The sequence below is a fragment of the Ylistrum balloti genome, unplaced genomic scaffold, assembly GCF_031769215.1.
Source record: "Ylistrum balloti isolate Yb309-2 unplaced genomic scaffold, AGI_CSIRO_Ybal_v1 Utg370794, whole genome shotgun sequence".
Taxonomy (NCBI): domain Eukaryota; kingdom Metazoa; phylum Mollusca; class Bivalvia; order Pectinida; family Pectinidae; genus Ylistrum; species Ylistrum balloti.
In genome coordinates, this window is record NW_026782463.1 from 739,355 (window position 1) to 762,310 (window position 22,956).

Here is a 22,956-nt window from a genome sequence, read left to right on the forward strand (position 1 = left end):
TCAGACTGGACCTCTTACCTCTGTAGACTTTAGCTGGACAACAGTAACCTGCTCTATTACCTGTATATGTTTCAGACTGGACCTCTTACCTCTGTAGACTTTAGCTGGACAACAGTAACCTGCTCTATTACATGTATATGTTTCAGACTGGACCTCTTACCTTTGTAGACTTTAGCTGGACAACAGTAACCTGCTCTATTACATGTATATGTTTCAGACTGGACCCCTTACCTCTGTAGACTTTAGCTGGACAACAGTAACCTGCTCTATTACATGTATATGTTTCAGACTGGACCTCTTACCTCTGTAGACTTTAGCTGGACAACAGTAACCTGCTCTATTACATGTATATGTTTCAGACTGAACCTCTTACCTTTGTAGACTTTCGCTGGACAACAGTAACCTGCTCTATTACATGTATATCCTGATTGGTTACATGGCTTTTCCGGTGAACACATGACCATTTTACCATCCTCCATTGACACATTTCCTCCGTTGGCACAAACACCTGAGAAGATACATAAGTTGAGTTTTGCTTTAGAACCTGTGTTGGACCTATGATACACAAAGATGATTTTTACAGTTGCAGTATGTATTTCTTGCATACATTCACTAATATCAGTCTCAGAATTCTTTTTTTCAGAATGAAATTTTACTGTTATGTTTATAGTTTCTATACCAATTTCTCTAAGAGACCTGCAAAAAGTAACTTTGAGATAAACAAGAGATCCCAGAGGGATCTTCCCGTCCGCCTTTGTTTCATCTTTATTTGCTTTTTGAAAGTTGGATCCTTTCCCTTCTTTTCTCTTCTCATCTCTGTTTTTGCTCTTATTGATAAGACATTTGAACAATCCTTTGCAAAAATAGCGATAATTTTTTCCAGCCAAATCCAAAATGGTCACCTGGAGGCCACTTTGTTTCCATTGAGCAGTCCCAAAATCAATTGGGCACAAATAGACACTGGTGGGAATATAGCTATAAAATTTTAGAGAGATCCATTCAGTACTTCTTAAGGAATAGGAATAAAAGTCTTTACTATGTGAAATCTTAAATGTCTGCATATCGGCCATTTGTTTTTCTTATTATCAGTCCCAATCTCAAACAGGCACAAATAGAGACCAAGAGGGACCTACACATGAAATTTGATAAAGATCTATGCAGTTTATCTCAAAATAGAGCAATAACAAACAAAGTTTATCTCAAAATAGAGCAATAACAAACTTTCAAAGTCAAAATCCAAGATGGCCAACTGTCAGCCATTTTGTTTTTCTGATCAGAGTGATTTTGAATAGCCCATCAGCTGATAAAAGTGGGATAAAAAACAAGAAACCCAATACACTTTTATTACTCACCTGATATTCAAACCTCTTCACAGATACACTGACATTTCAAATCACTAGTATTCAAATTCTTGTTTGATGCAGTCAAAGAATTCATTTGGACATCTCAACTAATATGACTCCTTTGACATTGATTATTGCTAAAGGAATTTTCTCTTCATAAACTCTGATGGGTTTATCTGGAATCTATCCACTAAATATCAACATTCTTAGCATTTTGGTTAATAACTTGCTAGAATGTTTTTATGAAATTTGACTCTAGTGATATTAGATAAGCTTCATCCAAGGCACTTACAAGCCATATATCAGGATTCTTGTCATTTTGTTTAATTAGAAAAAAGTTGTTTGATAGTTTTAACTAATTGTTCTTGAATATGGGTAACCAAGATCATTTCTTTTCACTAATGTTGTCAAGCTTCAACCTGCAGCCAAATATTATGATTCTAGGCCTTTTGGTTCATTTGAAGAAGTTGTTTTTACCAAATTTAAATGCATGACCTGGAATAATGCCTATGGTCAATTCTTTTCCTTACATTTTGAACTTCATCCTGGGGACCTACCCAACAACTATCATGATCCCTGTGACCTTGAGTATCCATCAACATCATTTATTTCCACTTACTTTGCTGAGCTTCAACCAAGAAACCTTTCAGCCAAATATCATAATTCTATGTATTTGGATTATTTTGAAGAAGATGTTAAAGGGAGATGTTGATGAATAATGGCTTCATTTCCATCTACAGGACATTCGACTAGCTGCTGTTGGATTATTGCCTGGTGGAAAGCCAGCACAATTTTGGGACAGAGCTCTGTGATGTCATTGAGTTGAAATGAAGTAAAACATCTTGTCAGAGAAACAAGTGTCAAAAACCTGATCTGCTTTTCAGCTTGCTGACTCTCCCATCCCCACCCTCTTACAGGATAGAGTCCATTGTATGTTATACATGTATTTATTGTATTTATAATCAGTTGAGGTATTGATGATCATGTGTGTTGGTATTTACCTGTAAAGACCCTGACAGGACAACAGTGGCCGAATTGACAGCTGTATCCTCCTCCACACCTCTTGTTGTTAGGGCATGTCCTTACAGCACCATCCATAATTTCTGGTGAGGCATCTCCGGGGCATATTCCTGTCACAAAACATCAAAATAACTAAATTGAAAGATGACAAAATTTCAAATCATTTGCTTCAAAATATTAATACTAAAATGTAGATTTTTACAAGAAGAGATATATCTATAATTTCTGGTGAAGCATCTCATATCAAAGGGCATCTTAAATGTTAAAGAACTTTAAAAGTCTATAAAAATTTCAAGCTGCTTGACAAATACGAATCAAATGGGAAAATTATTCAAGGGGTTCTTGCCAATTCTCAAAGTTCATCAAAATTTCCAATCATTTGCTTCAAACTATTAAAACAAACTCAAATCTTTCATTTCTACACACTGAGATATATTTAACTATATTTCTTAAGATTCTCATATCAAAGGGTATCTTAAATTTTAAAGAACGTTAGTTTATAAAAAGTGGTCATAAAGCCGTCTTGATTTCAAATATTTATGAAAATGTTCAATAATTTCACGTTTTTTATCTTAAGATGAAATGAAGAAATCCAAATCTCCACTTTCATCCTTTTATGATAAATCATCATCAGTTGTACCCTTCCTCACATCTGTGTGATAACTTACCATCAGTAGAGAATCTCTGGGGACAGCAGTACCCTCCCTCACATCTGTATGATAACTTACCCTCAGTAGAGAATCTCTGGGGACAGCAGTACCCTCCCTCACATCTGTGTGATAACTTACCATCAGTAGAGAATCTCCAGGGACAGCAGTACCCTCCCTCACATCTGTATGATAACTTACCATCAGCAGAGAATCTCTGGGGAGCAAGTACCCTTCCTCACATCTGTGTGATAACTTACCATCAGTAGAAAATCTCCGGGGACAGCAGTACACTCCCTCACAACCATATGACTTCGACATACATTTAGAGGTCTTGTTACACATGCGAGGTTCTCCCATCTCTGTCATCTGTGGGATTCCATCAAATGGACACATCCCAGATTGTATAGTGACTGGACAACAATAGTTATTGGTACACTGGTAGCTTCCTCCACAGTCCACATCTCTGTCACACTGTTTATCTGTACCGTCAATCTGTGCTGCCATCCCACCATTAGGACATGGTCCTTATAATGACACAACAGTGAAACCTGGTTACATAGTGTTATAATCAATGATATACTTCACACATCCAAACCAAGATGGTTTAGTAAGATTTAAAACTGAGGTAGTTGTATCAAATGACCACACCACAGATTTTGTTGATAGTGGTATATATTACAGATTCAATGTTGATAAGTGTATGATAGACTGGGAATATGTAGATTTCCTATAAAGTATCCTTGTCAATCATGTAAATTATGTCATTTAAACACCAAAATAAGCCCTTCTGGAGGCGTGTCCTTGTGTGATTAGTTGTCAGATCTGGTAACTATATCACATGTAGATGAAAACCTAGAGGGTTCATTGCTCCAGTGTTTGTTTAGCTGCAATTTGAAGAATTTTAATCTTTTTACAGATATCTCTTGTCCATGGTCTATACCTAACTGATTTATACACAATGGTTAAATGCTAATATAGTCCTTCACTGTGAAATAATGAACAAGAGATCCAAGAGGGATCTAGGTGCCCACCATTGTTTAATCTTTATTTGCTCTGTGAAAATTGGATCTTTTTCTTTTCTCTTCTCTGTTTCTGTTTGAACATTCCTTTGCAAAAATAGTACTGAAAATCTTTAACTGCCAAATCCAAGAAGGTCACCCATTGGCAACCTTGTTTTTCTGATCAGTCCCAAACTCTCACAACTAGGGACAAAGAGGAACCTATACATGAAATTTGAGAATTATATATGCAGTATCTCTCAAGAAGTAGCGATAACAAACTTTCAAAATCAAAATAAAAAAAATGGCCGCCTGTTAGCCATTTCCTGTTTTGATCAGTACCAAAATCAAAAGGGACCAAAGGGAACTTACATATGGAATTTAGAAATAGCGACAACAAAAAGTATTTACAGCCCGACAAAAGAACAATGATTCATGAACATAGGGGGATTTGAACAGCCCACCATCTTGGATTTTCACTTTGAAATTTTATCAATATTTCTATAGAATTAACAGAATAACATGATGATGATTGACAAGGTTTATACATTCACTCCTCTTTACTTACCACTGAAGGCAACACTCTGAGGACAACAGTAGCCACCATCACAGTGGTACATCCCTCCATCACATGACTTGTTATCATGACAAGTTTTCGGTCGGTCATCATGGTATGCTGGTTTACCACCATTAGGACAGTAACCTGTATCATACAAGTTCATATTAACAGGGTTATCGTGGTCATCATTTGAGTTTGTACACTTAACAAGGTTGATGACTTTTATAATACTTGGATTAGAAAATCACTTGAAAATGTCTTCAAATAACTCAGTTATTTCATGAAAATTTAATAATCTGAAAAACAGAGTCAGACTGAAATACTTATTAGAAATTTCATGTCAATACAACAATATAGATTCAGAGTGACAATAAGGACTGACATTATTTAATTTGACCATCACAGATCAACAAAGCTGGAACCTCTTACCCTGCAGACTTTTGCTTGACAACAATAACCTGCTCTATTACGTGTATATGTTTCAGACTGGACCTCTTACCTCTGTAGACTTTAGCTGGACAACAGTAACCTGCTCTATTACATGTATATGTTTCAGACTGAACCTCTTACCTCTGTAGACTTTAGCTGGACAACAGTAACCTGCTCTATTACATGTATATGTTTCAGACTGGACCTCTTACCTTTGTAGACTTTAGCTGGACAACAGTAACCTGCTCTATTACATGTATATGTTTCAGACTGGACTATTACCCTTACCTTTGTAGACTAGCTGGACAACAGTAACCTGCTCTATTACATGTATATGTTTCAGACTGGACCTCTTACCTTTGCAGACTTTAGCTGGACAACAGTAACCTGCTCTATTACATGTATATGTTTCAGACTGGACCTCTTACCTCTGTAGACTTTAGCTGGACAACAGTAACCTGCTCTATTACATGTATATGTTTCAGACTGGACCCCTTACCTTTGTAGACTTTAGCTGGACAACAGTAACCTGCTCTATTACATGTATATCCTGATTGGTCACATGGCTTCTCCTCTGAACACATGACCATTTTACCATCCTCCATCGACACATTTCCTCCGTTGGCACAAACACCTGGGAAGATACATAAGTTGAGTTTTCACCTGGAGGCCACTTTGTTTCCATTGAGCAGTCCCAAAATCAATTGGGCACAAATAGACACTGGTGGGAATATAGCTATAAAATTTTAGAGAGATCCATTCAGTATTTCTTAAGAAATAGGAATAAAAGTCTTTACTATGTGAAATCCTAAATGGCTGTGTATCGGCCATTTGTTTTTCTTATTATCAGTCCCAATCTCAAACAGGCACAAATAGAGACCATGAGGAACATACACATGAAATTTGATAAAGATCTATGCAGTTTATCTCAAAACAGACCAATAACAAACTTTCAAAGTCAAAATCCAAGATGGCCAACTGTCAGCCATTTTGTTTTTTTGATCAGTGTGATTTTGAATAGCCCATCGTCTGATAAAAGTGGGATAAAAAACAAGAAACCCAATACACTTTTATAACTCACCTGATATTCAAACCTCTTCACAGATACACTGACATTTCAAATCATTGGTATTCAAATTCTTGTTTTATGAAGTCAAAGAAGTCATTTGGACATCTCAACTAATATGACTCCTTTGACATTGATTATTGCTAAAGGAATTTTCTCTTCATAAACTCTGATGGGTTTATCTGGAATCTATCCACTAAATATCAACATTCTTAGCATTTTGGTCAATAACTTGCTAGAATGTTTTTATGAAATTTGACTCTAGTGATATTAGATAAGCTTCATCCAAGGCACTTACAAGCCATATATCAGGATTCTTGTCATTTTGTTTAATTAGAAAAAAAGTTGTTTGATAGTTTTAACAAATTGTTCTTGAATATGGGTAACAAAGATCATTTCTTTTCACTAATTTTGTCAAGCTTCAACCTGCAGCCAAATATTATGATTCTAGGCCTTTTGGTTCATTTGAAGAAGTTGTTTTTACCAAATTTAAATGCATGACCTGGAATAATGCCTATGGTCAATTCTTTTCCTTACATTTTGAACTTCATCCTGGGGACCTACCCAACAACTATCATGATCCCTGTGACCTTGAGTATCCATCAACATCATTTATTTCCACTTACTTTGCTGAGCTTCAACCAAGAAACCTTTCAGCCAAATATCATAATTCTAGTATTTGGATTACTTTGAAGAAGATGTTAAAGGGAGATGTTGATGAATAATGGTTTCATTTCCATCTACAGGACATTCAACTAGCTGCTGTTGGATTATTGCCTGGTGGAAAGCCAGCACAATTTTGGGACAGAGCTCTGTGATGTCATTGAGTTGAAATGAAGTAAAACATCTTGTCAGAGAAACAAGTGTCAAAAACCTGATCTGCTTTTCAGCTTGCTGACTCTCCCATCCCCACCCTCTTACAGGATAGAGTCCATTGTATGTAATACATGTATTTATTGTATTTATAATTATCCCTATGCTCTACTGACTCCCCCCACCCCCTCCCTACCCTCTTACAGGATAGAGTCCATTGTATGTAATACATGTATTTATTGTATTTATAATCAGTTGAGGTATTGATGATCATGTGTGTTGGTATTTACCTGTAAAGACCCTGACAGGACAACAGTGGCCGAATTGACAGCTGTATCCTCCTCCACACCTGTTGTTGTTAGGGCATGTCCTTACAGCACCATCCATAATTTCTGGTGAGGCATCTCCGGGGCATATTCCTGTCACAAAACATCAAAATAACTAGATTGATGGGATGACAACTTAATTATCAATATCAAGATGTGACTTTCTTTCAATACTAAAATGTAGATTTGTGAAAGAAGACTGAATCCATAATTTCTGGTGAAGCATCTCCGGGGCATATTCCTGTCAATAGGAAGGACACTTTAAAAGTCTCTAAAATTTCAAGCTGCTTACAAAACGAATCAAATGGGAAAATTATTCAAGGGGTTCTTGCCAATTCTCAAAGTTCATCAAAATTTCCAATCATTTGCTTCAAAATATTAAAACAAACTCAAATCTTTCATTTCTACACACTGAGATATATTTAACTATATTTCTTAAGATTCTCATATCAAAGGGTATCTTAAATTTTAAAGAACGTTAGTTTATAAAAAGTGGTCATAAAGCCGTCTTGATTTCAAATATTTATGAAAATGTTCAATAATTTCACGTTTTTTATCTTAAGATGAAATGAAGAAATCCAAATCTCCACTTTCATCCTTTTATGATAAATCATCATCAGTTGTACCCTTCCTCACGTCTGTGTGATAACTTACCATCAGTATAGAATCTCCTGGGACAGCAGTACCCTCCCTCACATCTGTGTGATAACTTACCATCAGCAGAGAATCTTTGGGGACAGCAGAACCCTCCCTCACATCTGTGTGATAACTTACCATCAGTAGAGAATCTCCAGGGACAGCAGTACACTCCCTCACATCTGTGTGATAACTTACCATCAGCAGAGAAACTCTGGGGAGCAAGTACCCTTCCTCACATCTGTGTGATAACTTACCATCAGTAGAGAATCTCCGGGGACAGCAGTACACTCCCTCACAACCATATGACTTCGACATACATTTAGAGGTCTTGTTACACATGCGAGGTTCTCCCATCTCTGTCATCTGTGGGATTCCATCAAATGGACACATCCCAGATTGTATAGTGACTGGACAACAATAGTTATTGGTACACTGGTAGCTTCCTCCACAGTCCACATCTCTGTCACACTGTTTATCTGTACCGTCAATCTGTGCTGCCATCCCACCATTAGGACATGGTCCTTATAATGACACAACAGTGAAACCTGGTTACATAGTGTTATAATCAATGATATACTTCACACATCCAAACCAAGATGGTTTAGTCAGATTTAAAACTGAGGTAGTTGTATCAAATGACCACACCACAGATTTTGTTGATAGTGGTATATATTACAGATTCAATGTTGATAAGTGTATGATAGACTGGGAATATGTAGATTTCCTATAAAGTATCCTTGTCAATCATGTAAATTATGTCATTTAAACACCAAAATAAGCCCTTCTGGAGGCGTGTCCTTGTGTGATTAGTTGTCAGGTCTGGTAACTATATCACATGTAGATGAAAACCTAGAGGGTTCATTGCTCCAGTGTTTGTTTAGCTGCAATTTGAAGAATTTTAATCTTTTTACAGATATCTCTTGTCCATGGTCTATACCTAACTGATTTATACACAATGGTTAAATGCTAATATAGTCCTTCACTGTAAAATAATGAACAAGAGATCCAAGAGGGATCTAGGTGCCCACCATTGTTTAATCTTTATTTGCTCTGTGAAAATTGGATCTTTTTCTTTTCTCTTCTCTGTTTCTGTTTGAACATTCCTTTGCAAAAATAGTACTGAAAATCTTTAACTGCCAAATCCAAGAAGGTCACCCATTGGCAACCTTGTTTTTCTGATCAGTCCCAAACTCTCACAACTAGGGACAAAGAGGAACCTATACATGAAATTTGAGAATTATATATGCAGTATCTCTCAAGAAGTAGCGATAACAAACTTTCAAAATCAAAATCCAAAAAATGGCCGCCTGTTGGCCATTTCCTGTTTTGATCAGTACCAAAATCAAAAGGGACCAAAGGGAACTTACATATGGAATTTAGAAATAGCGACAACAAAAAGTATTTACAGCCTGACAGAAGAACAATGAATCATGGACATAGGGGGATTTGAACAGCCCACCATCTTGGATTTTCACTTTGAAATTTTATCAATATTTCTATAGAATTAACAGAATAACATGATGATGATTGACAAGGTTTATACATTCACTCCTCTTTACTTACCACTGAAGGCAACACTCTGAGGACAACAGTAGCCACCATCACAGTGGTACATCCCTCCATCACATGACTTGTTATCATGACAAGTTTTCGGTCGGTCATCATGGTATGCTGGTTTACCACCATTAGGACAGTAACCTGTATCATACAAGTTCATATTAACAGGGTTATCGTGGTCATCATTTGAGTTTGTACACTTAACAAGGTTGATGACTTTTATAATACTTGGATTAGAAAATCACTTGAAAATGTCTTCAAATAACTCAGTTATTTCATGAAAATTTAATAATCTGAAAAACAGAGTCAGACTGAAATACTTATTAGAAATTTCATGTCAATACAACAATATAGATTCAGAGTGACAATAAGGACTGACATTATTTAATTTGACCATCACAGATCAACAAAGCTGGAACCTCTTACCCTGCAGACTTTTGCTTGACAACAATAACCTGCTCTATTACATGTATATGTTTCAGACTGGACCTCTTACCTCTGTAGACTTTAGCTGGACAACAGTAACCTGCTCTATTACATGTATATGTTTCAGACTGGACCTCTTACCTCTGTAGACTTTAGCTGGACAACAGTAACCTGTAACCTGCTCTATTACATGTATATGTTTCAGACTGGACCCCTTACCTTTGTAGACTTTCGCTGGACAACAGTAACCTGCTCTATTACATGTATATCCTGATTGGTTACATGGCTTTTCCGGTGAACACATGACCATTTTACCATCCTCCATCGACACATTTCCTCCGTTGGCACAAACACCTGAGAAGATACATAAGTTGAGTTTTGCTTTAGAACCTGTGTTGGACCTATGATACACAAAGATGATTTTTACAGTTGCAGTATGTATTTCTTGCATACATTCACTAATATCAGTCTCAGAATTCTTTTTTTCAGAATGAAATTTTACTGTTATGTTTATAGTTTCTATACCAATTTCTCTAAGAGACCTGCAAAAAGTAACTTTGAGATAAACAAGAGATCCCAGAGGGATCTTGCCATCCGCCATTGTTTCATCTTTATTTGCTTTTTGAAACACGGATCCTTTCCCTTCTTTTCTCTTCTCATCTCTGTTTTTGCTCTTATAGATAAGACATTTGAACAATATTTTGCAAAAGGAGCGATAATTTTTTCCAGCCAAATCCAAAATGGTCACCTGGAGGCCACTTTGTTTCCATTGAGCAGTCCCAAAATCAATTGGGCACAAAAAGACACTGGTGGGAATATAGCTATAAAATTTTAGAGAGATCCATTCAGTATTTCTTAAGAAATAGGAATAAAAGTCTTTACTATGTGAAATCCTAAATGGCTGCGTATCGGCCATTTGTTTTTCTTATTATCAGTCCCAATCTCAAACAGGCACAAATAGAGACCAAGAGGAACATACACATGAAATTTGATAAAGATCTATGCAGTTTATCTCAAAACAGACCAATAACAAACTTTCAAAGTCAAAATCCAAGATGGCCAACTGTCAGCCATTTTGTTTTTTTGATCAGTGTGATTTTGAATAGCCCATCGTCTGATAAAAGTGGGATAAAAAACAAGAAACCCAATACACTTTTATAACTCACCTGATATTCAAACCTCTTCACAGATACACTGACATTTCAAATCATTGGTATTCAAATTCTTGTTTTATGAAGTCAAAGAAGTCATTAGGACATCCCAACTAATATGACTCCTTTGACATTGATTATTGCTAAAGGAATTTTCTCTTCATAAACTCTGATGGGTTTATCTGGAATCTATCCACTATATATCAACATTCTTAGCATTTTGGTCAATAACTTGCTAGAATGTTTTTATGAAATTTGACTCTAGTGATATTAGATAAGCTTCATCCAAGGCACTTACAAGCCATATATCAGGATTCTTGTCATTTTGTTTAATTAGAAAAAAAGTTGTTTGATAGTTTTAACAAATTGTTCTTGAATATGGGTAACAAAGATCATTTCTTTTCACTAATTTTGTCAAGCTTCAACCTGCAGCCAAATATTATGATTCTAGGCCTTTTGGTTCATTTGAAGAAGTTGTTTTTACCAAATTTAAATGCATGACCTGGAATAATGCCTATGGTCAATTCTTTTCCTTACATTTTGAACTTCATCCTGGGGACCTACCCAACAACTATCATGATCCCTGTGACCTTGAGTATCCATCAACATCATTTATTTCCACCTACTTTGCTGAGCTTCAACCAAGAAACCTTTCAGCCAAATATCATAATTCTAGATCTTTGGATTACTTTGAAGAAGATGTTAAAGGGAGATGTTGATGAATAATGGTTTCATTTCCATCTACAGGACATTCAACTAGCTGCTGTTGAATTATTGCCTGGTGGAAAGCCAGCACAATTTTGGGACAGAGCTCTGTGATGTCATTGAGTTGAAATGAAGTAAAACATCTTGTCAGAGAAACAAGTGTCAAAAAACCTGATCTGCTTTTCAGCTTGCTGACTCTCCCATCCCCACCCTCTTACAGGATAGAGTCCATTGTATGTAATACATGTATTTATTGTATTTATAATTATCCCTATGCTCTACTGACTCTCTCATCCCCCCCTCCCTACCCTCCTACAGGATAGAGTCCATTGTATGTAATACATGTATTTATTGTATTTATTGTATTTATAATCAGTTGAGGTATTGATGATCATGTGTGTTGGTATTTACCTGTAAAGACCCTGACAGGACAACAGTGGCCGAATTGACAGCTGTATCCTCCTCCACACCTGTTGTTGTTAGGGCATGTCCTTACAGCACCATCCATAATTTCTGGTGAGGCATCTCCGGGGCATATTCCTGTCACAAAACATCAAAATAACTAGATTGATGGGATGACAACTTAATTATCAATATCAAAATGTGACTTTCTTTCAATACTAAAATGTAGATTTGTGAAAGAAGACTGAATCCATAATTTCTGGTGAGGCATCTCCGGGGCATATTCCTGTCAATAGCAAGGACACTTTAAAAGTCTCTAAAATTTCAAGCTGCTTACAAAACGAATCAAATGGGAAAATTATTCAAGGGGTTCTTGCCAATTCTCAAAGTTCATCAAAATTTCCAATCATTTGCTTCAAAATATTAAAACAAACTCAAATCTTCCATTTTTACACGCTGAGATATATTTAACTATATTTCTTAAGATTCTCATATCAAAGGGTATCTTAAATTTTAAAGAACGTTAGTTTATAAAAAGTGGTCATAAAGCCGTCTTGATTTCAAATATTTATGAAAATGTTCAATAATTTCACGTTTTTTATCTTAAGATGAAATGAAGAAATCCAAATCTCCACTTTCATCCTTTTATGATAAATCATCATCAGTTGTACCCTTCCTCACATCTGTGTGATAACTTACCATCAGTATAGAATCTCTGGGGACAGCAGTACCCTCCCTCACATCTGTGTGATAACTTACCATCAGTAGAGAATCTCCGGGGACAGCAGTACCCTCCCTCACATCTGTATGATAACTTACCATCAGCAGAGAATCTCTGGGGAGCTTGTACCCTCCCTCACATCTGTGTGATAACTTACCATCAGTAGAGAATCTCCGGGGACAGCAGTACACTCCCTCACAACTGGATAAGAGTACCCTCCCTCACATCTGTGTGATAACTTACCATCAGCAGAGAAACTCTGGGGAGCAAGTACCCTTCCTCACATCTGTGTGATAACTTACCATCAGTAGAAAATCTCCGGGGACAGCAGTACACTCCCTCACAACCATATGACTTCGACATACATTTAGAGGTCTTGTTACACATGCGAGGTTCTCCCATCTCTGTCATCTGTGGGATTCCATCAAATGGACACATCCCAGATTGTATAGTGACTGGACAACAATAGTTATTGGTACACTGGTAGCTTCCTCCACAGTCCACATCTCTGTCACACTGTTTATCTGTACCGTCAATCTGTGCTGCCATCCCACCATTAGGACATGGTCCTTAAAATGACACAACAGTGAAACCTGGTTACATAGTGTTATAATCAATGATATACTTCACACATCCAAACCAAGATGGTTTAGTCAGATTTAAAACTGAGGTAGTTGTATCAAATGACCACACCACAGATTTTGTTGATAGTGGTATATATTACAGATTCAATGTTGATAAGTGTATGATAGACCAGGAATATGTAGATTTCCTATAAAGTATCCTTGTCAATCATGTAAATTATGTCATTTAAACACCAAAATAAGCCCTTCTGGAGGCGTGTCCTTGTGTGATTAGTTGTCAGATCTGGTAACTATATCACATGTAGATGAAAACCTAGAGGGTTCATTGCTCCAGTGTTTGTTTAGCTGCAATTTGAAGAATTTTAATCTTTTTAAAAAGATATCTCTTGTCCATGGTCTATACCTAACTAATTTATACACAATGGTTAAATGCTAATATAGTCCTTCACTGTAAAATAATGAACAAGAGATCCAAGAGGGATCTAGGTGCCCACCATTGTTTAATCTTTATTTACTCTGTGAAAATTGGATCTTTTTCTTTTCTCTTCTGTTTCTGTTTGAACATTCCTTTGCAAAAATAGTACTGAAAATCTTTAACTGCCAAATCCAAGAAGGTCACCCGTTGGCAACCTTGTTTTTCTGATCAGTCCCAAACTCTCACAACTAGGGACAAAGAGGAACCTATACATGAAATTTGAGAATTATATATGCAGTATTCCTCAAGAAATAGTGATAACAAACTTCCAAATGAAAATCCAAGATAGCCGCATGTCAGCCAGTTTAAATTTTTGATCAGTACCAAAATCAAAAGGGACCAAAGGGAACTTACATATGGAATTTAGAAATAGCGACAACAAAAAATATTTACAGCCCGACAAAAGAACAATGAATCATGGACATAGGGGGATTTGAACAGCCCACCATCTTGGATTTTCACTTTGAAATTTTATCAATATTTCTATAGAATTAACAGAATAACATGATGATGATTGACAAGGTTTATACATTCACTCCTCTTACTTACCACTGAAGGCAACACTCTGAGGACAACAGTAGCCACCATCACAGTGGTACATCCCTCCATCACATGACTTGTTATCATGACAAGTTTTCGGTCGGTCATCATGGTATGCTGGTTTACCACCATTAGGACAGTAACCTGTATCATACAAGTTCATATTAACAGGGTTATCGTGGTCATCATTTGAGTTTGTACACTTAACAAGGTTGATGAATTTTATAATACTTGGATTAGAAAATCACTTGAAAATGTCTTCAAATAACTCAGTTATTTCATGAAAATTTAATAATCTGAAAAACAGAGTCAGCCTGAAATACTTATTAGAAATTTCATGTCAATACAACAATATAGATTCAGAGTGACAATAAGGACTGACATTATTTAATTTGACCATCACAGATCAACAAAGCTGGAACCTCTTACCCTGCAGACTTTTGCTTGACAACAATAACCTGCTATTACGTGTATATGTTTCAGACTGGACCTCTTACCTCTGTAGACAGCTGGACAACAGTAACCTGCTCTATTACATGTATATGTTTCAGACTGGACCCCTTACCTCTGTAGACTTTAGCTGGACAACAGTAACCTGCTCTATTACATGTATATGTTTCAGACTGGACCTCTTACCTCTGTAGACTTTAGCTGGACAACAGTAACCTGCTCTATTACATGTATATGTTTCAGACTGGACCCCTTACCATTGTAGACTTTAGCTGGACAACAGTAACCTGCTCTATTACATGTATATGTTTCAGACTGGACCCCTTACCTTTGTAGACTTTAGCTGGACAACAGTAACCTGCTCTATTACATGTATATCCTGATTGGTTACATGGCTTCTCCGGTGAACACATGACCATTTTACCATCCTCCATCGACACATTTCCTCCGTTGGCACAAACACCTGAGAAGATACATAAGTTGAGTTTTGCTTTAGAACCTGTGTTGGACCTATGATACACAAAGATGATTTTTACAGTTGTAGTATGTATTTCTTGCATACATTCACAAATATCAGTCTCAGAATTATTTTTGCAGAATGAAATTTTACTGTTATGTTTATAGTTTCTATACCAATTTCTCTAAGAGACCTGCAAAAAGTAACTTTGAGATAAACAAGAGATCCCAGAGGGATCTTGTCATCCGCCATTGTTTCATCTTTATTTGCTTTTTGAAAGTTGGATCCTTTCCCTTCTTTTCTCTTCTCATCTCTGTTTTTGCTCTTATAGATAAGATATTTGAACAATATTCTGCAAAAAATAGCAATAATTTTTTCCAGCCAAATCCAAAATGGTCACTTGGAGGCCACTTTGTTTCCATTGAGCAGTCCCAAAATCAATTGGGCACAAATAGACACTGCTGGGAATATAGCTATAAAATTTTAGAGAGATCCATTCAGTATTTCTTAAGAAATAGGAATAAAAGTCTTTACTATGTGAAATCCTAAATGGCTGCGTATCGGCCATTTGTTTTTCTTATTATCAGTCCCAATCTCAAACAGGCACAATAGAGACCAAGAGGGACCTACATATGAAATTTGATAAAGAACTGTGCAGTTTATCTCAAAACAGAGCAATAACAAACTTTCAAAGTCAAAATCTAAGATGGCCAACTGTCAGCCATTTTGTTTTTCTGATCAGAGTGATTTTGAAAAGCCCATCGTCTGATCAAAGTGGGATAAAAAACAAGAAACCTAACACACTTTTATTGCTCCTCTGATATTCAAACCTCTTCACAGATACACTGACATTTCAAATCATTGGTATTCAAATTCTTGTTTTATGAAGTCAAAGAAGTCATTTGGACATCTCAACTAATATGACTCCTTTGACATTGAATATTGCTAAAGGAATTTTCTCTTCATAATCTCTGATAGGTTTATCTGGAATCTATCCACTACATATCAACATTCTTAGCATTTTGGTCAATAACTTGCTAGAATGTTTTTATGAAATTTGACTCTAGTGATATTAGATAAGCTTCATCCAAGGCACTTACAAGCCATATATCAGGATTCTTGTCATTTTGTTTAATTAGAAAAAAAGTTGTTTGATAGTTTTAACAAATTGTTCTTGAATATGGGTAACAAAGATCATTTCTTTTCACTAATTTTGTCAAGCTTCAACCTGCAGCCAAATATTATGATTCTAGGCCTTTTGGTTCATTTGAAGAAGTTGTTTTTACCAAATTTAAATGCATGACCTGGAATAATGCCTATGGTCAATTCTTTTCCTTACATTTTGAACTTCATCCTGGGGACCTACCCAACAACTATCATGATCCCTGTGACCTTGAGTATCCATCAACATCATTTATTTCTACCTACTTTGCTGAGCTTCAACCAAGAAACCTTTCAGCCAAATATCATAATTATATGTCTTTGGATTATTGTGAAGAAGATGTTAAAGGGAGATGTTGATGAATAATGGCTTCATTTCCATCTACAGGACATTCGACTAGCTGCTGTTGGATTATTGCCTGGTGGAAAGCCAGCACAATTTTGGGACAGAGCTCTGTGATGTCATTGAGTTGAAATGAAGTAAAACATCTTGTCAGAGAAACAAGTGTCAAAAACCTGATCTGCTTTTCAGCTTGCTGACTCTCCCATCCCCACCCTCTTACAGGATAGAGTCCATTGTATGTAATACATGTATTTATTGTATTTATAATTATCCCTATGCTCTACTGACTCTCCCATCCCCCCCCCCTCCCTACCCTCCTACAGGATAGAGTCCATTGTATGTAATACATGTATTTATTGTATTTATAATCAGTTGAGGTATTGATGATCATGTGTGTTGGTATTTACCTGTAAAGACCCTGACAGGACAACAGTGGCCGAATTGACAGCTGTATCCTCCTCCACACCTGTTGTTGTTAGGGCATGTCCTTACAGCACCATCCATAATTTCTGGTGAGGCATCTCCGGGGCATATTCCTGTCACAAAACATCAAAATAACTAGATTGATGGGATGACAACTTAATTATCAATATCAAGATGTGACTTTCTTTCAATACTAAAATGTAGATTTGTGAAGAAGACTGAATCCATAATTTCTGGTGAGGCATCTCCGGGGTATATTCCTGTCAATAGCAAGGACACTTTAAAAGTCTCTAAAATTTCAAGCTGCTTACAAAACGAATCAAATGGGAAAATTATTCAAGGGGTTCTTGCCAATTCTCAAAGTTCATCAAAATTTCCAATTATTTGCTCCAAAATATTAAAACAAACTCAAATCTTTCACTTTTACACACTGAGATATATTTAAATATATTTCTTAAGATTCTGATATCAAAGGGTATCTTAAATGTTAAAGAATGTTAGTTTATAAAAAGTGGTCATAAAGCTGTCTTGATTTCAAATATTTATGAAAATGTTCAATAATTTCATGATTTTTATCTTAAGATGAAATTAAGAAATCCAAATCTCCACTTTCATCCTTTTATGATAAATCATCATCAGTTGTACCCTTCCTCACATCTATGTGATAACTTACCATCAGTAGAGAATGTCAGGGGACATAAGTACCTCCCTCGCATCTGTGTGATAATTTACCATCAGCAGAGAATCTCTGGGGACAGCAGTACCCTTCCTCACATCTGTCTGATAACTTACCTTCAGTAGAGAATCTCTGGAGACAGCAGTACCCTCCCTCACATCTGTATGATAACTTACCCTCAGTAGAGAATCTCTGGGGACAGCAGAACCCTCCCTCACAACCATATGACTCTGACATACATTGAGAGGTCATGTTACACATGCGAGGTTCTCCCATCTCTGTCATCTGTGGGATTCCATCAAATGGACACTTCCCAGATTGTACAGTGACTGGACAACAATAGTTATTGGTACACTGGTAGCTTCCTCCACAGTCCACATCTCTGTCACACTGTATAGCTGTACCATCAATCTGTGCTGCCATCCCACCGCTGGGACAAGGACCTTATACAACATATTTACACAAAAATGTAACATAATTACACATTTATATTCTACTGTTAAAACATTTGCATGACTTCTTTGGTCTCATTTACATCCCTACTTGAAACAAGATATGGTACTATGCAAGACTGGTCGTTTCTCCCTTTTTCCCCCCTCTCTACGTTCCCTCTTAAAAAGAAAATTCTAAAAATGAAATCTAAGACCAAGCAAGAACTTTCTGACAATAACAAACTTCAACTCTAATAATCCAAAATGTTCTTGATGTCATTGAAGTTGTCAGAGTAATCATGGTAACGATCCTTTCCATTTAGTTTGAAGTTGGCATGTTGAAAGTTAATTGAGATATTGAGCGGACTCTGCCCATCCACCTGTCCACCTACTCAAGTGATAACATAATACAACCTGTCCTTTGATGGGTGTATGAAAAATGTCCCTCCAGTAAGTACACATTTATACAAACAACAAAAGATTGAAGTAAATGAATAATATTTACTGTTACTACTACATATGTAAAACACTTATGTACATTCCTCTATAACATATGGCCTTCTCAGGGGCTACTCTGTATGACTGTGTAAGGCAGTTGATAGCAGATTCTGCAATGTAATTAATATTTGTGTATCCTTAGAAAGGAGCCTGTAGATAATCGCTTAAGTTAGTCTACAAGTCCAGAGGCTGTCAATGGGGGGAGCCCAGCAGAGACAGCCTGATCTGTATGTAGCGGAGCTAGCATGGTCAGAGGATACATAAATAGATTAATTACAACAGACAATTTGAAGTTATTTAAACAGTGTATCCTGAATGGAGCCTGTAGATAATCGTAATGTGTTAGTCTACAAGTCCGAGGTTGTAATTAGGGGGTGCCCGGTAAAAACAACCTACTGCATGGTCACTGGATACACCATATGTAGTATCTAAATAACATATTATGATGATATAAAAACATTAATTATGTAAAAAACGAAGGTCTGATTTGGTGAAAATTCAGTGTAATGAATTAATGGCCTGACGTGTACTGAATTACTGCCAGACAGCCATACAGGCAACCCATAGCAAGATAAGAGACATCAATAGTAAACAAGATAATTTGCTAAGGTGTCGCATCAAGATGTATACAAAACAATGGACATCAGTGGTCAGTTAAAATGCAACATTAACGCATACGTACAATAGAACATGTCAAGGTAATTCTCCTGAGCAATAAGAGACAATGTACAAATGTAAAATCGTACTTTCTTTTCTTTCATATTATAATTTAATCAAAACTTAGTATGCACAGAAGTAAGGAATGCTTGAATCCCCTCAAGGTTAGGTATCTTTGTAAATAAAGCACGAAATACTGGTGTCACAATGGGATGGAGGGTGGGTTGATTAGAAATCCAGATCTGTTTGTACCCGCTCAAACCTTTTCTGCTCTGAAGCATGGCGTCCCTAATCTTAATGACCATTGGTCAGTTAACTCAAAACGATCTATTTATAACTCATTAATAATCTGACATCATCATTTGCACACGTCACTATTTTCCTGTGTCTCAACTCAAGAATAGAAGAATCAAACTTAGCTTGTTAAAAACTGACAAAGAATAAAAATAAAACCTTATATCAAATTAATCACATAATATTAACTTCAGTATGAACCAAAGATTGTAGTTGGTAATAGTTATAATTTGTATAAAGTAGAATTTAATACAAATAAATTCATATGATATAGCAATAAGGACTGTTTATGGACAGATCATGGAAGAAGAGTGATTTGAACAGACCACTATTTGATGATGATGGCCAAAAAAATGCCAGGATGCCTGATTTACACACTTTACAATAAAACAGAATGAAATGCCATCAGAGTAAAAGATTAATGACTCTGTTACCATGTTCCATTATAACTAGGATAGATTCTCTATATTCATGAAGATGAAAAACCAATGTCACTCTTTTGTCTCCTTTACTCACCATCAAAGACAACACTCGAAGGACAACAGTAGCCCCCATCACAGGTGTACATCACGTCATCACATGACTTGTTAGAGTGACAAGTTCCGGGGCGACCATCATAGTATGCTGGTGTACCACCGTTAGGACAGTAATCTATGAACAAAAGAAAAGTTGTTGACTGAAATTCTTTTCTACAAAATTCAGAAAGTATTACATCAAATCCAGGACCTTTTCATTACATTTTTCAAGTCATAATGAAAAGGTGTATACACATAGTTGTTTTGGTGGAGAGGAAACCGAGAATCTTGAAAGAAAATATGGCTTTTATTTTCCACAGATTAAAATTTCCTTTAGTAGCTTTCTTTCAGATTTTAGAACAATAATTTATCACAACTATAAATTGAGTACTTTTTTAATAAGAATGTTACAATATGAAAATTACATCAGATTCAGTTAAGACCAAAGCTTTTCACAAATAAAATTGAAAATTATCAAAAGGACTTATATTCAATAATAAAACTGTCTCTGGTAATCAGCTGACACTTGATTTTAAACTTAAAGGCATGATTGTCCAGCTCTTCCCAGCCAGGAGTACCTAAGACAGCATCATCAGAGTGTTTGAGTGCTATGAGTAAGCCCAAGATCCTCTATGAGAAAGGGTTTGATTCTTGGTGTGTGGATATCTTGTGTCAGACCTTTAAAATTGGTCCTAATTTCTCAGCTATTTTTTGGGGGACAGCCCTTGTAAAACCTAAGCCTTTACAATGATGGTACAGTTGTTTGTTTGGAGTTTAGTTATAGATTCCAAGAGGTTTCATCAACCATACATGTAAAGAGAAGGATCGTAGAGGAGTTACCAAATAAAATTTAGACATTGTAATATTATTGTTAAAGGGGGCATAACTCCCATAACAGACATCCAGACTGAAAGCAGAGGGAATGTAGTGATTATATCTGTTATTTTCTTAACTGAGGCATAGCAATGAAAACCATGACATTTATTGGCATATTAAAAGATCAACTGTTAGTATGTCTTAGAATGTCTAAACACCTTCAAAAATATTCTCCAGCTCATCTAAATCTTGTCCATCTTTTTGCCAGGGGAAGGTTGTAAATATGGGCCTTTATGTGTTAACCAACCATGCTCATCATAGATCAATACACTTTGGGCCACTTACCATTGTAGACTTTAGCTGGACAACAGTAACCTGCTCTATTACATGTATATGTTTCAGACTGGACCTCTTACCTCTGTAGACTTTAGCTGGACAACAATAACCTGCTCTATTACATGTATATGTTTAGATCAACCTCTTACACTTAGCTGGACAACAGGCCTATTACATGTATATGTTTTACCACCTTGTAGACTTTAGCTGGACAACAGTAACCTGCTCTATTACATGTATAACCTGATTGGTCACATGGCTTCTCCTCTGAACACATGACCATTTTGCCATCCTCCATCATTGCGTTTCCCCCATTGGCACAAACACCTGAGAAAAAACAATGGACATTAAGTCTTACAAGGAGATTTCATAAATGGGTGAAAAGTTGACAAGGAACCATCTAAACAAACAGTAAATGATATGTTTACATCTACCTCAGATATCAATAGTAATTGTAATAATTAGTTTCTTATGTAAATGTTGAAAGTCACACAACATTACTTAAGACAAACTAAGTTTATCATTAAAGGGGCAGTAAACCAAAATCAATCAGATGAAAAATAAATACTAAATTGCTTTATGTACTGATAATGTCCGACATGTTTCATAAGAATTCATACAATAAATCAGGACCATTTTCACTCCAGACAGATTTGTCAACAAACAATGACCATTGATAAGATGACATTTGTTAATGTTGTTAATAACTTTGCCTGACAACGTCGTTACAAATGTTGGCCTAGCAAGAGACACCGATTTAACCTTGACCATCAATGATCTTAATCTTTGGTTACTGTCATGTTGACCAGCTCTATCCTCTTAAATTTGACAGATTTTCCAATTTTATTTCATAAAAATATTAACAGTTAATAAGAGACGCCCTGACATTTAACCTAATTACTTTATCTTTGGTCAGTTGATTACTTCTATTCTGATTCCTACAAAATTCATAAAGTCATGAAATATTTTCACAATATAAAAAGACACAAAATGTGACTTGACATAATACGAAATGACCCCCATCAATCAGTGTCAATTTCAATCATTGATTAAGTGTCTTTTCTTTCCTCAACTCTTCTTCTTAACATCATAACTAAAAACTAAATAGTAAATTTTCATTCATTTCATGGATATTCTAAATCCACAAATTGTTGAAATAAATAAAGATAGATTCACTAAGCTAAGATAAGGTATAATTTATCTGTTATCACTGTAAAGACACAGTGCTAAACTCTTCTTGTATAGTGTTTCCTTGTTCTTGTTTTCACATTCCCAATCAAAAAGATAGTGGGCATATTGTTTTTGCTGTCTTCTTGTTTGTTTGTCTATCGTCAGTTTTAACCTTGTCCATAACTACTGCACTACAAGAGGTAGGGCTTTCATATTTGGCATGAGTGTTTCTTGCGACAAGACCTTTCTGATGGTATCAAAATATTTTTACCATGACCTTGACCATGAACTTTGACCTACATTTGAACAATTTTAACATTGGCCA

The 22,956-nt window shown here is 36.1% G+C and overlaps 1 protein-coding gene across 1 annotated transcript in view; it reads right to left on the bottom strand.

Moving 5' to 3' along the window:
• The window catches only part of LOC132558540 (fibrillin-2-like), a 104,637-nt gene that overhangs the window by 59,411 nt on the left and 22,270 nt on the right, over positions 1 to 22,956 (bottom strand). Inside the window, exons 8-24 of the mRNA XM_060223117.1 lie at positions 21,696 to 21,788; positions 20,311 to 20,445; positions 18,091 to 18,357; positions 17,223 to 17,351; positions 15,183 to 15,317; positions 14,414 to 14,548; positions 13,108 to 13,374; positions 12,094 to 12,222; positions 10,046 to 10,180; positions 9,407 to 9,541; positions 8,098 to 8,364; positions 7,169 to 7,297; positions 5,499 to 5,633; positions 4,580 to 4,714; positions 3,271 to 3,537; positions 2,345 to 2,473; positions 374 to 508 (exon numbers count right to left, since the gene is read on the bottom strand). Coding sequence (XP_060079100.1) covers positions 374 to 508; positions 2,345 to 2,473; positions 3,271 to 3,537; positions 4,580 to 4,714; positions 5,499 to 5,633; positions 7,169 to 7,297; positions 8,098 to 8,364; positions 9,407 to 9,541; positions 10,046 to 10,180; positions 12,094 to 12,222; positions 13,108 to 13,374; positions 14,414 to 14,548; positions 15,183 to 15,317; positions 17,223 to 17,351; positions 18,091 to 18,357; positions 20,311 to 20,445; positions 21,696 to 21,788 — 2,757 coding nt within the window. The remainder of the gene's footprint in view (positions 1 to 373; positions 509 to 2,344; positions 2,474 to 3,270; positions 3,538 to 4,579; positions 4,715 to 5,498; positions 5,634 to 7,168; positions 7,298 to 8,097; positions 8,365 to 9,406; positions 9,542 to 10,045; positions 10,181 to 12,093; positions 12,223 to 13,107; positions 13,375 to 14,413; positions 14,549 to 15,182; positions 15,318 to 17,222; positions 17,352 to 18,090; positions 18,358 to 20,310; positions 20,446 to 21,695; positions 21,789 to 22,956) is intronic.